Source organism: Carassius gibelio, chromosome B5 (genome assembly GCF_023724105.1).
Source record: "Carassius gibelio isolate Cgi1373 ecotype wild population from Czech Republic chromosome B5, carGib1.2-hapl.c, whole genome shotgun sequence".
Lineage (NCBI taxonomy): Eukaryota > Metazoa > Chordata > Actinopteri > Cypriniformes > Cyprinidae > Carassius > Carassius gibelio.
Window position 1 is genome coordinate 32703650 of NC_068400.1, and position 13772 is coordinate 32717421.

A 13772-nucleotide genomic window follows, 5' to 3' on the forward strand; every position below is an offset into this window, starting at 1 on the left:
ACTGGTCTTTCAATAACATCTGTTACATGATATTATGAACTGAGTTATTAAGAAACTGAGTTGTACAGTGGGACATAAAAATTAGACGATTGCATCATGGGAAATGTTGGCAATTCCTGAAACCGCCAGTGGCGTCACTGAAGTACTGAACAAGTGGAGGGGGTGAAAAACAAGCGAGGAGGACTGGAGGTGGAGTCGTGTTCACAGGGAGGAAAACCCAGCAGAAGAGCAGGGGGGAAAAAAGAGAAACACCACCAGACACAACAACATCGGGGGGAGGACGGTGGATTAACTGTGCCAACTGAGGCAATTCAAATTAAGAGAAGCACCGCTTTGAAGAAGGGAGGACAAGATGATAACGCCCTATTTCCTGGAAAATTTCTGGGTAAGGTTGCTTATGCTTTGCTATTTTTGTGGGCTATGCTGGTTAAGACAGCTCGGCTCTACTCGTCTGTCATTGTTTAAATTGGTACGATATGCTCAATTTCTGGGGCTATTCTTAATGTTTTGATTCATGCCGGGCGTTGTTGGGATAATACCGGTAAAACCTGGTCAAGGCAAGCACGAGAGCCTACTGGCCTCTTGCCCCCCTCACTTTTCTCGGAGAATGCCGTCCAGCCAGACCGGGGATTGGGCCTCATTACATCCATCTGACACAGACAGCCAACTACGTTCCACCTCCGTTCAATCCGATTGGCTATCGATCTACGTCTTGGAACGTTAACGATCCTATCCTGTAACAGCATTGGACGTTACGGCTGTCAATCACAATGCTAGCCTGCTCCAGTTCTTCCGTGAAGTTAGACCGGAGACCGGAATGTCTAATAAAGTTGTTTATATGATTGAATGATGATTCATATGTGAGCCATGTAATAATTTCGTTTTGTCAAACATTACTCATTCTTGTGCCATTCCAGACATGTATTAATTTTTCATTGGACACCAACATGGTTTGGTTACCAGCATTTTTCCAAATAACTTATTTTGTGTTCAGCAAAAAGTGAATAACGTGAATGTACATGAGTGATATGATAATGGAATTTTGATTTTCAAGTGCATTATCACTTTAAGTAGAATGAAGGCGTATGCTTTCAGGTGTGTCCATACACAGTCTATCTTTATTATCGCTTACATTCCAGAAATCAGAAATAATTACTATTTTTTCATTGTACAACAAAAGTTATTGAAGAATTTTGCAGTCAATTAGTGTTAATTCATTACCTAAGTGACTGAACAGATAAAGCTTGACACAGTCTTAAAGCATCCCGGAAGATTCCTCTGTTGTCATGTGCGTTGTATGACCATAGCTTAACCATTAAACAGCATCTGACTGCCAGAAATGTTGAGCTGAGCCGGGTGACAAAGTGTGCAGTTGGAGGCCGTGACTGTCAAAACCGGAGATGGGGGGAGAGAGATGAGGGATTGCGGAGCTGTGGAGTCTTGTTCTCAATCAGGTCTTTGTGTTGAGGGCTCAGTGAAACAGGGACGCCTATGATCAGCTGTGTGCTTGTAATGCAGGGCACAGACATACACACATATACCCCACACACAGAGAGCCACACTTCTTCAAGGGAGCTGTCAAGCTCAAGAAAGTTATCCAGGGAAGGTCAGGCTGTCAAAGTTGTCTTGATATTTATCTGCCATGATATAATAATCTCTTGAAATCTTGAAGTCTTCTCTGCCCTCCAGTGTCTGACGCCCGCTACCCTAAACCTCCCACAACAAAGGGGTGTTTGAAGGAAACCTCTTAGTCTTGTTTCCTGCAGTCAAACACATCTAACCACAGGTTTCCTCTCTTGCTGTCGCACCGTGTGAATCTTCTAGAGAGCTTTTGACTTTTTCTGATATTTTACATTCTCTGTTGTTTTTTTTGGTGGATGTTCAGACTTGTTACAGTCAGAAGACACCTGCTTATGGAAATGTATATCTGGTTGAGTCATACTGCAGATGTTCCATCTTGATGAGAGCTCTTCATGTTTTTAAATGTGTGGTTGTTTAATCATTTGTGTAAAATGTCAAAACTGTTATTGATCATCAAATTCACATGCTTGTCATTTTCCGACTACATTTACATTTATTCATTTAGCAGACACTTTTTCTCCAAAACCACTTACAAATGAGGAGTGCCTTACTCAATTTTTCATACAGTCAACGGTTTTTATGGTATGCAATCACTTGCTTGCTTGCTTGTAATATATTATATAAAAAAAAAAAACTGGATTTGATTCTATGAGTTGTACTCAAATAGATGCAGTCACTCTTGGTAGAATTGGGTGTAAGCAGACTAATGATTGGATAAATCTGGCATACGTCACCAGAGAGAAGAGTATGTTTTCACAGAAGAGTAGGGTTTGATTAAACATTAAAAGCTTAAATACGGTAAATAAAAATAAAAACAAAAAAATGAAGTAAAATAAAAACAATTTAGAAAAGTATTTAGAAATTTTTAGAAAAGTATTTAGTATTTAGAAAACAGAGTTGGGGAATTTCCATTTTATGCATTTCAATTTACAGGAACAGAAATTTTAATTCTGTCATTAATTACTCACCCCCACGTCGTTCCAAACCCGTAAGACCTTTGTTCATCTTCGGAACACAAATTAAGATATTTTTGATTCAATCCAAGAGCTTTCTGAACCTACATAGACTGTAGAGTGCTAAAGCATCTTATTTGTTCTGTCTTGCAGGACAAGACACCGAGTGGTTAAAAAACAACTACATTTAAAATATACTCCCTTTTTAACAAATATTGTCTCACTAGAAATCTTTGTCTTTTCTAGTGTGTTTCTATTGATCCACAATGCTGTGTGTCTGTAGGACAGATGTCCTGAGCATGGAGGCAGATCTCCCAGTTAAACAGGGGGAGTTCAGAAGGTCATGTGAGGGACTCAGAGCTGGGGTGAAAGGGATTTAGCTGAACTTTGACACTGTTGATGTCTAGATGTTTTGCTCTGCTCATTGTTGATTTACCATTCATATGTTTGCTCTTAGAACAGTGTTTTTTAGTAACTGAGGTACTGTAAATGATCTTAAATGAATTCACTGAGGTTATGTTTGCTCAGCATTTATGTTACGAATACGAACAGCTATTTACTGATTTGATTATCTGATTAGTCGTCCATGTACAAGGTTATTTTTAACAGGTGCAACTGTGCATTGGATTTATGCTTTGCAAAAATGCATTTTATCTGATATTTCTTATCTGAGACCGATAATTCTTATATTGTTACTTTGCTCCAAAATATTTGTGAAAGAGGATTTTTATTATGTTCGATCATGTTAGATATGATCATTTTTAATATAAGATAAAAGTCATGTATTATATAATCTATTATAATATTAAATACTTAATAATAATGATGGTGCCTAAATTTGTGCAAATGATATAAAGAATTATTAATTTTTTTGTTTGTTTGATTATGTCTTTTTACTTTTTACATATTTGTATACATATTCATGCATTTTTCAAGTACCACTGTATTTCTAATAAACAAAAAAGAAATAAAATATATAATAAAGGCCATGGAATATTGAAAGAGATGCAAAACATTATTTAAAACCCCATACAATGTGTAATATCAGAGAACACTAATATAATGCATAAGCAAGAATGAAAAATCCTTAATCACACCATGAACAAGAAATAAATATAAGTCATGCAGTGCCCTGATGGGACCACTGCCAAAGGCATATTTTGGTTGGCATGATGGATTTATATGGAGATACAAAAATAGGGTCCCAGACAGCAGATTCGGTGGATTTATTATTAATTTCTCCAGGTGAATGTGCTGCTAGACTGAAGTAAAGACATATGCAGAAGACCATGAGAGAGTAGATTTATGAAGGTGGAATATTTAAAAAATGTAACAACATTTCCAAGTAGGCATTCTTGATATGAGCTTCCAGGAAAGGAGAAGTGTGTGTACGTGTACCTACTTTACCATGTTTTTGGGGTCAAGTTTGTACCCAGAAGTGAGCTAAATCTGACAAAACCTCTTTTGGGGGCATCCTCATTTGTAAATATTTTGTTTAAGATATATATATATTTTTTTTTATTCTGAAAATGCAGAACGTTTTCTATTAGGGTTACCGTAGGTGTTTGGTTTAGGGTGTGTGGGTCATGTTATCGTATTCATAACTAGCTGTATATAAAAACAGAAGTCAATGGAATGTCCTCATTGCGATAGCTAAGTAAACTGTGTGTGTGTGTGTGTGTGTGTGGGTTTGCATTCAGGGTCTTTGCATATTTGCATATGTCTCTGTATTGGGAACCTCACCTAGTTTGTGAGCTGCATGAACAAGCACATTCAACTCAAACACACACATGTGTACCTTCATGTCTTATCTTGTGTGTTTTGGCTTTAAATATGAATTCTGTTTAGTTTGACCCGAGCCAAATTGTGGTTTAAACCCCCGCGCAGAAACACAAACATACAGGAAGGCATAACACACAACATCAGAGTCAGTGGACATTTCCGTACCGTACGCTGAATTTAGCAACTTCACACTGCATGTTTGTTCCTCAACTGCTGTTTGTCTGGTTTATCGTACTTCTCTAAACTTCTCTTTTGCTCACGTCATGGATTAATAACAGGTCACAGATATTTGACATAGTTTTAGCGATGTCGTTATGGGTTGTTTTTCAGAGAGTGAATGTGATAATTGTTTGTTCTAAAATATGACTCTTTTTTTGTGACTTTTTGAAGCAGTTTATGATTGGTTGTCTATTTGTAGCATCCTGGCATGTCATAGTTTTTTCACGCCGTTTACATTACACATTACAAGTGTGAATAAGCTGATGTGGAAGTTACACAATATGAACACGAGAGATTTTTGCGTAGGTAGTGATCATATCAGTTTAACATGCTTTTCTCTGAAATACCCCAATTTCCCCTAATAATATAAAAAGAAAAACTGGCATTAAAAAGCTGACATGAATAGTTTCCTTTGATGTACGCTACCTTTTAAAAGTAACGATTGAGTAAAATTCTAATATTTTGGTTCAGCAAGTATACATTAAATTGTAAAGACATTTTTAATGGTACATTCAATTTCTGTTTCAAATAGATGCTATTCTTTTGAACTTTAATCAAAGAACCCTGAAAAGAACATGTATTTCAGTTTCATCGTATTATTAAGTAGCACAACCATTTTCAGCATTGATGATAATAATAAATATTAGCAAATAATTCAGCAATTAGAGTGAATTCTGTAGGATCATGTGGCATGTAAGACTGGAATAATGATGCTGAAAATTCAGATTCGATGTCACAGGAATAAATTACATTTTTACATAATTATTACTGTGTTTACTGTCTTTTTAAACGCATCTCACACTTTTGAATGCTAGTGCATGACTACAATGATTATGGATAGAATTATTATAATTTTCTCTCTTTGAATCACTGGTTGAACTCGTGTTGTGTGCCAGATTTCTGTATTATCACAGTTGGCTTTTGAGAAATGCTAATAAAATAGCTTACAATTGAGCTTGTTTTGGTTTGCTTCATTAATCTGATGTATTGACTGTAAATGATTTGCTTGGGTAAAAAGTCTTGGAGAGCATATGATTGATTATATCTGTTGTACCATGCTGGCATGGATGGCAGCTGGATTTATAGTCAGTCAGAACAGATGTGCTGAGCAAACACAGCCTTATTATTATTAAAATAAATATGAAATGACCGACATGCATTTTAAATTCCAATCACGTTTTGCCACCCAATAAATGACACAGAAGGACCGAGCATTTGTACATATTTAAAACTATTTATATCCATTAGTCATCAGGCAAAATTTGATGACTAAAAAAACCTTCGGAAGAAGAAGAGAAACACCCTTATCACACCATGTGTGTGTTTGTATTGCATTTATAAGTACTCTCTCTTTTAATGCATGTACATAAAGCAGATGTCTCTATGTCTGCTGGCATTAAAATATGTGTTTCGATCATTCTAAAATTACAGGAGGTGTCCGGCTTCTTTTCAGATCTGAATTATGCATTAGTTTAGCGCTTGCATTTTTAAAACGCTGATATCAGACACTTGTAGCTTTGGTTACTATGAAACCCTTTAGACAATTCAGACCAAGCTTACAGCACTGACTTACGGACAAAGATTCGCAAGTATGTCGCGGATGAACATGGTGGACCAGTCTGCTTTAAGGAGTCAGCTAGATGCCATTCAGACCATGACAGCAATGATTGTTGAGAAACCAAAAGTGGTAAACAAATGTGTGCACCAGTGGTGACGTGCAGTTCTTGACTTGGACTTCTTAGTGTTGATTCTTGTTGTTTCACTTTTTGAGGGGGAAAAATGTAGTGATGTAGTTTTTAATTCATTTGTATGCTTTCCTTGGCAGGGCGATAAAAACAATGGATTTGATGTACTCTACCACAACATGAAACATGGCCAGATCTCCAGCAAGGAGCTTTCAGACTTCATCAGAGAAAGGTAAAACTGTTCGTGTGTGTTCAGTTGTTGTTCTTGCTGTTTTTAAGGGGATGACCGGAGTGTATTAATGACAGCCTGTCATAACGCAGACAGTCATCCTTACTAAACATTGTGTTAGCAGTGTTATTTGTCTTAACTGAAACTTAAATTGTTAGTATTTATTGAAATAAAGCTATAGATAAAATAAAAATATTACTTGGAAAACTTTAAGCTTTAAAACAATTAGTTTGGCTAACCGTAATAAAATAAATCTAAGCTGAAGTACTAACTAAAACTTGTTAAAACCAAAACTGACCTAAAAATATATAAAAAAAATAATGAAATAAAAAACGTTGCGAAATTAATCAATAAAAAAACTTTAAAATCTGTAAATGTGTTTGTGAAAATATAACTGTGTAAGTGAAGTATTATGAAATCTGTTGATCACTAGAATCTTTACAAGAAAATCTTTTTGTCGATTTAACAGCAGAAACCACATCAAACCTGATCTAATCTCATCCCCTGCAAAATGTCGCAAACAGTTTTTGAGATGTTTTTGTACTTGTGCAAGCGGTGAAGCTCTGCTAGAAATCTAGCTGGTCTCAACCAAGCGAGACGTCTGTCAAGGGAGTACAACTATTCCAGAGGAAACTATTTTAAAACTTCTCTCTTAAAACCTTCCAAATGTTTGCAGGAATGTTGCAGTTCCTCCATAAGCCTCACCATCCATCACACATTTCACCTGCTTTAACGGTCGGTGCTGTGTTAAACGAATGGAAAGAATTCACTCTCTGAAAGATTTAAAATGTGCAGAGGTTTTAAACCACCTCATGAGCTGTGACTGACAGAGGAATTTTGCGGATTCCTAATACCAAGCCATTGGAAATGCTATTTGTGTCATTTTAACAAGTTCTTAGTTTTGATTTATGTCCTTTTGGCAATTGTATTGTGAGTTTTTTTTTCTTTTTTCTGGAGGATGATGAGTGGTTTGGCCACAAATGAAGCGTGTCTGTCTCCCTCTTCTGGACACGTGTGACGTTGTCTCTATCGGTGAAACCGTGCTCAGGCTAATTTGCTATTATTGATCTTTCTCTTTTGACAGAAAAAAAAAGACAAATGACTCTGGGCAAGTGACTTTAGGGATACACTGCCGATCAAATTTTTGGACACCTGTTTTGTTTTTACTTGCTTTTCACATTTTAGAAATAATAATTAAATTAACCGAACTATGAAATGACACAAGTGGCAATTTGGGGATTACATAGTGACCAAAAACCTACACGCTTCTCTCAGATATCTCAAACTTTTAACTCCGACTTACTCAGGGTTTTTAAATGGTTCTAAATGGGTTCACATGTTTGCTGAGCTCGCACTGCTTTTGTTTCTGCTTGTTGTAAACATTTAAAAAGCTTTTTAGTTTTGTGGAATTCATGTGAAGGCACAATTACTAAACTAATTTCAAACAAAGCTCTTTGTTTGCCTGTATGTAGACGTATCAGTGTCAACTTGCATGGAATAACACCACTTTTCTTTTAAATCATCCCATTTTCTTTTAAATGATTGTTACTGTTGTTTGCAAGTATGTGTAAATGTTTGTGAGAGTAAAATCTAAATGTTGCATAAAGGAATTTGGATTCTAAATAATAATCAGCATTAGATGGCCTGACATTTTTTGGGTTTGATTGATTATTCACATATGGTTTTCTCACCTTTTGCCACAGAGCCACCATAGAGGAGGCGTATTCAAGATCAATGACCAAACTGGCCAAGACTGCCAGCAACTGCTCTCAGCTAGGGTAAGACTGTATGTGGGGTCCTATGAAAGTATAGTTTTATAGAAAGTTTTATTATTTTTCCAAATGAGGTTTTTTTACATTTTGAATTTTTCCGTACTCTGTTAAATTCAATTGTATTAATCAAAAACAGGTCTAATTAATTGAAATCATGAAACATACACAATTTAACAGCAATTTATTAAAAGTTTAACAAAAAAAAAAAAAATCTGTGTTTTCCATTAATTTTGCATTGCATTGGTTTCATTAAATTGTAATATTTAAAAGCATCTCTAATTAATTGATTTTATAAATAAATATAAGTATATTATTTCATAACATTTTCTTATTTACATTTTTCTTCTAAATAAATTCTGGTAAGTAATTCGATTTTTAATAGTTTTATTAATAGTAGTAGTATAGTAATATATTTCTGTCACAGTTTCTTCAAGTTAAACCCAAACTTTTATTTTGACGGGTTGCTGTGAAGACCTCTGTGTTTCTATGTGTATATGATAACTATAATTTTTCTCACCATAAACGGTAAAATGCTCATGAAATGAGCAGTTCTATCGATTATATTCGTGTTCACTTGCTCATATATTGAGAAATCAGTGGATGAAAACACTGCTAGCGTCACGCACGCTTTAGTATGCGTCTGTGCCATTCATTCACACAGAGACATGCAGAACATGCAGGATTCATATTTAAATAGTATTTTGCAGCTCAATATTCACAGAAGCTAGTTCATATCGTGTTTTAAGTGTACTGACCTACTTTTGTTTTATTCATCCGTGTACATGTACATGTGGATGTGCACGCGTGAGTCTAAGGGTTCACAAGCCCAGTGGGTTCATTATGAACTTCATTTCAATAATGTATTTATAATGAGCTGGAAAACCCACATCATTTCAACATCTCCTAGGCTTTATCCATGAAAGCCCAAGCTCATTACATGCTGGGAAACAGAATTAATACACACAGCTGTACACTTACCTGCCTGGAAAATCTTTGAATCTTTATTCTATATAAACTTTATTCTGGCAAGCTTGCTGTACTTTCCCTGCTAATGTGAGACATATTGCCAGTCAGGCGAAACTTCATAAGCTACTTCAAAAAGATCTGCAGGAAGAAAGCAATTAACTCATTGTTATTGCTGTTATGGTCCTGAAATAGCCATGGTTTGTACAATATCTATTTGCGAAATATGCTAGATGCAGTTGTGTAAAATGAAAGCTGGTATTTTACTTCATTCCACAGAACACGAACTTCGCACCCCCCTCACATATCATATTGTCAGTACAGACATTATAGTGTCATTAAACCTTGCACAGAGCCCTTCCATTAAAAACAGCAGGACCAGAGGATAAATCTGATATCGAGAGAATAAACACACCTTGGTGTTAAATCACAAATCATGTTTTATTTGTACAATGTGTGTGGAGTATTATGCCTAGAGAAGAAAATGAACCAGCCATTTGTTCCACAGGACGTTTGCGCCGGTGTGGGATGTGTTTAAACAGTCCACCGAAAAACTGGCAGCGTGTCACATGGAGCTGGTCCGCAAACTTCAAGAGCTCATCAAGGAAGTCCAGAAATATGTGGAGGAACAAGCCAAAAATCATAAGAAGGTATGGGAGCTGCCGTCATCTTTGGTGTTTGATTAATATCCATGTAAGTTTGCTCGTAACACGCCGCATAGCGAAGTATGAACCCAATTTCTCAGCTAAATGAGTCTGCGGTACACGTCGTTCCTTAAAAAAGGTCAGAGGTCTGCTATGAAATCACTAAATAAAGATAAAACCCATATCCATCTTTTAAAAACATATATAATTGCTTATTAATAATAATGGTCTCGTGTACAGAATTTCCCACTATTGATATGGTCCTCATCCTCCCATTAAAACTTCTAAAAATGAATCTTGTAGTCAGAATCATACTTGTAATATTAATAATTTGTAGATTTATGTCAAAATAAGGTGAGATCTTGAGGATTTATTTTATTTTATTTTTTTGAGAAAATTAAAAAAAAATATTAATGGTGGTATTAGTAATCTCTAGGTAATATTATTATTATTATTTATTAATTATTATTGCTTAAATATTTACTTAGAACTGTTTATTATTCAAACTTATGAATGGAGATATATATATATATATATATTTCTTTAGGGTAATTTTGAATTATATTAATAATTAGTATGATTTATATTAGTAATTAAATCATTAATTCTAATAAGATCCCAGGCTTGCTTGTTTTTCAGTCTGTTTGTCTGCACAGCTACAGAAGAAGGGATGAAAAAGTCTCTGGAGTGAACATGTTTTTTTTGCATGTGCATAGAAACAGTGTTTGATATCTTGCAGCTACAGCAGAAGCTCATTTTTAACGCATCAAAGAACATCAGCCAGGTGCTGTGATTAAACAGGAAACAGATTTGCATGAGCTTCTCTGTGTGTACGGTGGTCAGGAGTCTTGGAGTGACAAGACAGGCCAGCTGGGTTTATCTTCTCAGTATTTTTTCTTCTCACGCTTTTTGTTTTGCTTTGTAAACTTATGCATATTTGCACATATTAAATATGTGTACAATTTGCACAAACAGAAACCTGATGGCTCTTTTTCAGTCATGGCCTGATTTCTTCAGTATGTTGCATACTTCATATTTCATTGAGCATCTGTTGATACTTTGTTAAATCAATTCTGAAATATCTGCAAATGTAATTTGACATTTTAAGCTGTCTGCTGATCCATTTCAGTTTATTTAAATGATGTAGACTTTCTCAAATATCCAAGTTTATCATCATTGTGAAAATGAATGGTTAGCGTACTATAAATCATATCCAGTCAAAAATGTGGGATTATTAAGATTTTTTTATTTTTTTATTAATAAAAACACGAATAGTGTGAAATATTATTTCAGTTTAAAATAACTTTTCAAATATGTTTTAAAATATAATTTATTCCTGTGATTCAAAGCTGAATTTTCAGCATCATTACTCCAGTCTTCAGCAAGGACCAATTAAATTGATGAAAAGTGACAAAAAGGTGTATAATGTAACAAAAGTTTTCTATTTCACATAAATTATGCTATTTTGAGCTTTCTATTCATCAAAGAATCCTGAAAAATATTACACAGGAAAAAAATGCAATTATATTAATGATTAAGCACCAATAATTATTGATCATAACAGAGCAGCAAATCAGCATATTAGAATAATGTCTGAAAGATCATGTGACAGGACAGGAGTAATGATGCTGAAAATTCTGCTCTGATCAAAGCAATTCAATTACATTTGAAAATATATTTAGGTAGAAAACGGCTATTTAAAATTGAAATAATATTTCTCAATATTACTAGTACTGCAGCTTTGGTGAGGAGAAGAGACTGGTTTCAAAAACATTTAACTGGTTATGGGACATAATATATATATATATATATATATATATATATATATATATATATATATATATATATATATATATATATATATATATATAATATAATATAATATAAGGCTGTATATAAGGCTGTATATAAGGCTGTACTAATAATACAACCATGATTTTTTTAAATATATTTTTTATATATATTTAAGATAAAGCAGAATGCACAACAGTTACCAGTCGAATGGGTGGCAGCCTCATCCTTGAAGTTAGTTCATAGAGTGGAATATAAATTCTATAAATTAAAGGCTTGTGGACAAGCGAGAGAATTAGGACTGTGGACCTTCAATTTTTTAAAGATGAGAGTAATACTAAAGCTCTTTCTGGTTTGTAGACAAAAGAGGAGGTGGCATCCACGCTGGAGGCTGTGCAGAATATTCAGAGTGTGTCGCAGGCCTTACAGAAGAGCAAAGAGAACTACGTCAACAAGACACTAGAGCAAGAACGCATGCGCAAAGAGGGGGCCACACAGAGAGACCTGGACAAGGTATGCACACAGACATATACATTCATGAACGGTAGCTCAGAAGTTTTGGATCGGAGTATGCAAAAGCCTCTAAGTATGTCTGACGTTTTTCTTTGAAAGTAGCATTTCTTTCTGTGGTTAGGTTTCTATGTAAGTACTGGTACTTTGAAAGGGTTGAGGCTGGGATTTAGCACATTTGAAGTGAAAGTACTTGATGAACATGAACTCAGTATTGCTTTCTCATTTTTGACCAAGAGGGCTTTTAGAGGCTTTTGCATGGGAACTCTTCATATGTAAATTTCTCTCTCTCTGTCTGTTTTGTGTTGTTTGTTTGCAGGCTGGACTGAAGGTCAAGAAAGCCACAGAGACCTACAAGTCGTATGTGGAGAAATATGCCAATGCAAAGACAGAATTCGAGCAGAGAATGACAGAAACCGCACAGGTGTGCATGAGTGTGTTTGTTGAGGTGGCTAATTGTCTCTGCAGGGTGTGTGTGTGTGTTGCATATTTGTATGTTGTTGAGTTATTAGAGCTTTTATCATCTCAATTAGAGCTTGATGTGGATTAACAATGTCAGTATCAGACACTGTGACACATTAAATATAGTAATTATTTATATATTATGTATAAAATATATACACAACCCATGGGCTGGACAGTGGACACACTAAATTCAGTAGCTTTGTGCACTTCCACTTATATCCACTTATTTTTTAGTCCCAAATCAGAGCCACAGAGTCCTCAAACATACAACAATTTAAGCTTTTTATTGATGTTTCTTTTCATGATCCACACACACACATGCACAAACACGTTTTTTTCCTTGTGGTCACACATGCTCTGACTTATACTGTCATTATCTTGTTTCCGCTCATCTTTTTCTCCTCTTCCACTTAAATCTTCTAAAACCCTACTGTCAGTCTGAGAGGAGCATAAACAGCAAATCAGGCATGCAGCCATCCTTGACACACACGCACACACACATCCCACATACACGCATGCATATTTATTTTCACTGTGTTTGTGCATGTTACGCACTTCTTAGCTAGTCAGACCACCCAAATAGGCTAATCATAGAGTTGTGCCAACAATATAAGAAAGGGTCTTAAGTAGAGACACACTCTCACACACACAGGATTGTTGTGGGAAAAGATTCTGTCTGATTAAGTATCATTACCAACATCTGCTTTCAGCTTCACTTTTCAAGACTGACTAAAACTAGTATTATCCATTTTTAAACTGCTTTTGCACCATTTCAGAAAGATAAGTCAATCAAAGGTTGTGTGTTTGTGTAATTTTTACAGAAGTTCCAGGGCATTGAAGAGGAACATGTACTGCGTATGCAGGAGATTATCCATTCATACTGTCAGTCTGTGGAAGAGACACACATACAGATAGGAGAGGTAAACAGAGAAATAACATGCACAGTCCTTATCCAGTAATCTCAAAACCGTGATGAAACTCGATGCTGAAAAGGAATGGCAAAACTGAATGAAGTCTATGAGATCTGGCTGTTGTATCATCGTTTAGCTGAAGAGGGCGCCAGAGACCCTCAAATGTGCATAAATAAGTCAAATAAGCAGAAATGACCTTCATAACATGAGGCTGTCTAATTAGTCCTTTCTTATCAATCCACAATCCAGTTGCCGCTAATTCAGAGT

At 35.4% G+C, this 13772-nt stretch overlaps 1 protein-coding gene across 8 annotated transcripts in view; it reads left to right on the forward strand.

Moving 5' to 3' along the window:
* The first annotated feature begins 139 nt into the window (after nt 1-139).
* Nucleotides 140-13772, forward strand: part of LOC127957750 (F-BAR domain only protein 2) — a 37213-nt gene continuing 23580 nt past the window's right edge. For 6 of the 8 annotated variants that reach the window (XM_052556397.1, XM_052556399.1, XM_052556400.1 and 3 more), the window contains exons 1-7: nt 166-385; nt 6361-6452; nt 8153-8227; nt 9693-9834; nt 11980-12132; nt 12449-12553; nt 13416-13514. In XM_052556397.1, the coding sequence (XP_052412357.1) occupies nt 353-385; nt 6361-6452; nt 8153-8227; nt 9693-9834; nt 11980-12132; nt 12449-12553; nt 13416-13514 (699 nt within the window). In that variant the 5' untranslated portion in view covers nt 166-352. Of the gene's footprint in view, nt 386-6360; nt 6453-8152; nt 8228-9692; nt 9835-11979; nt 12133-12448; nt 12554-13415; nt 13515-13772 lie in introns of all 8 variants that reach the window. The other 2 variants (XM_052556404.1, XM_052556403.1) reach the window with 2 other exon arrangements.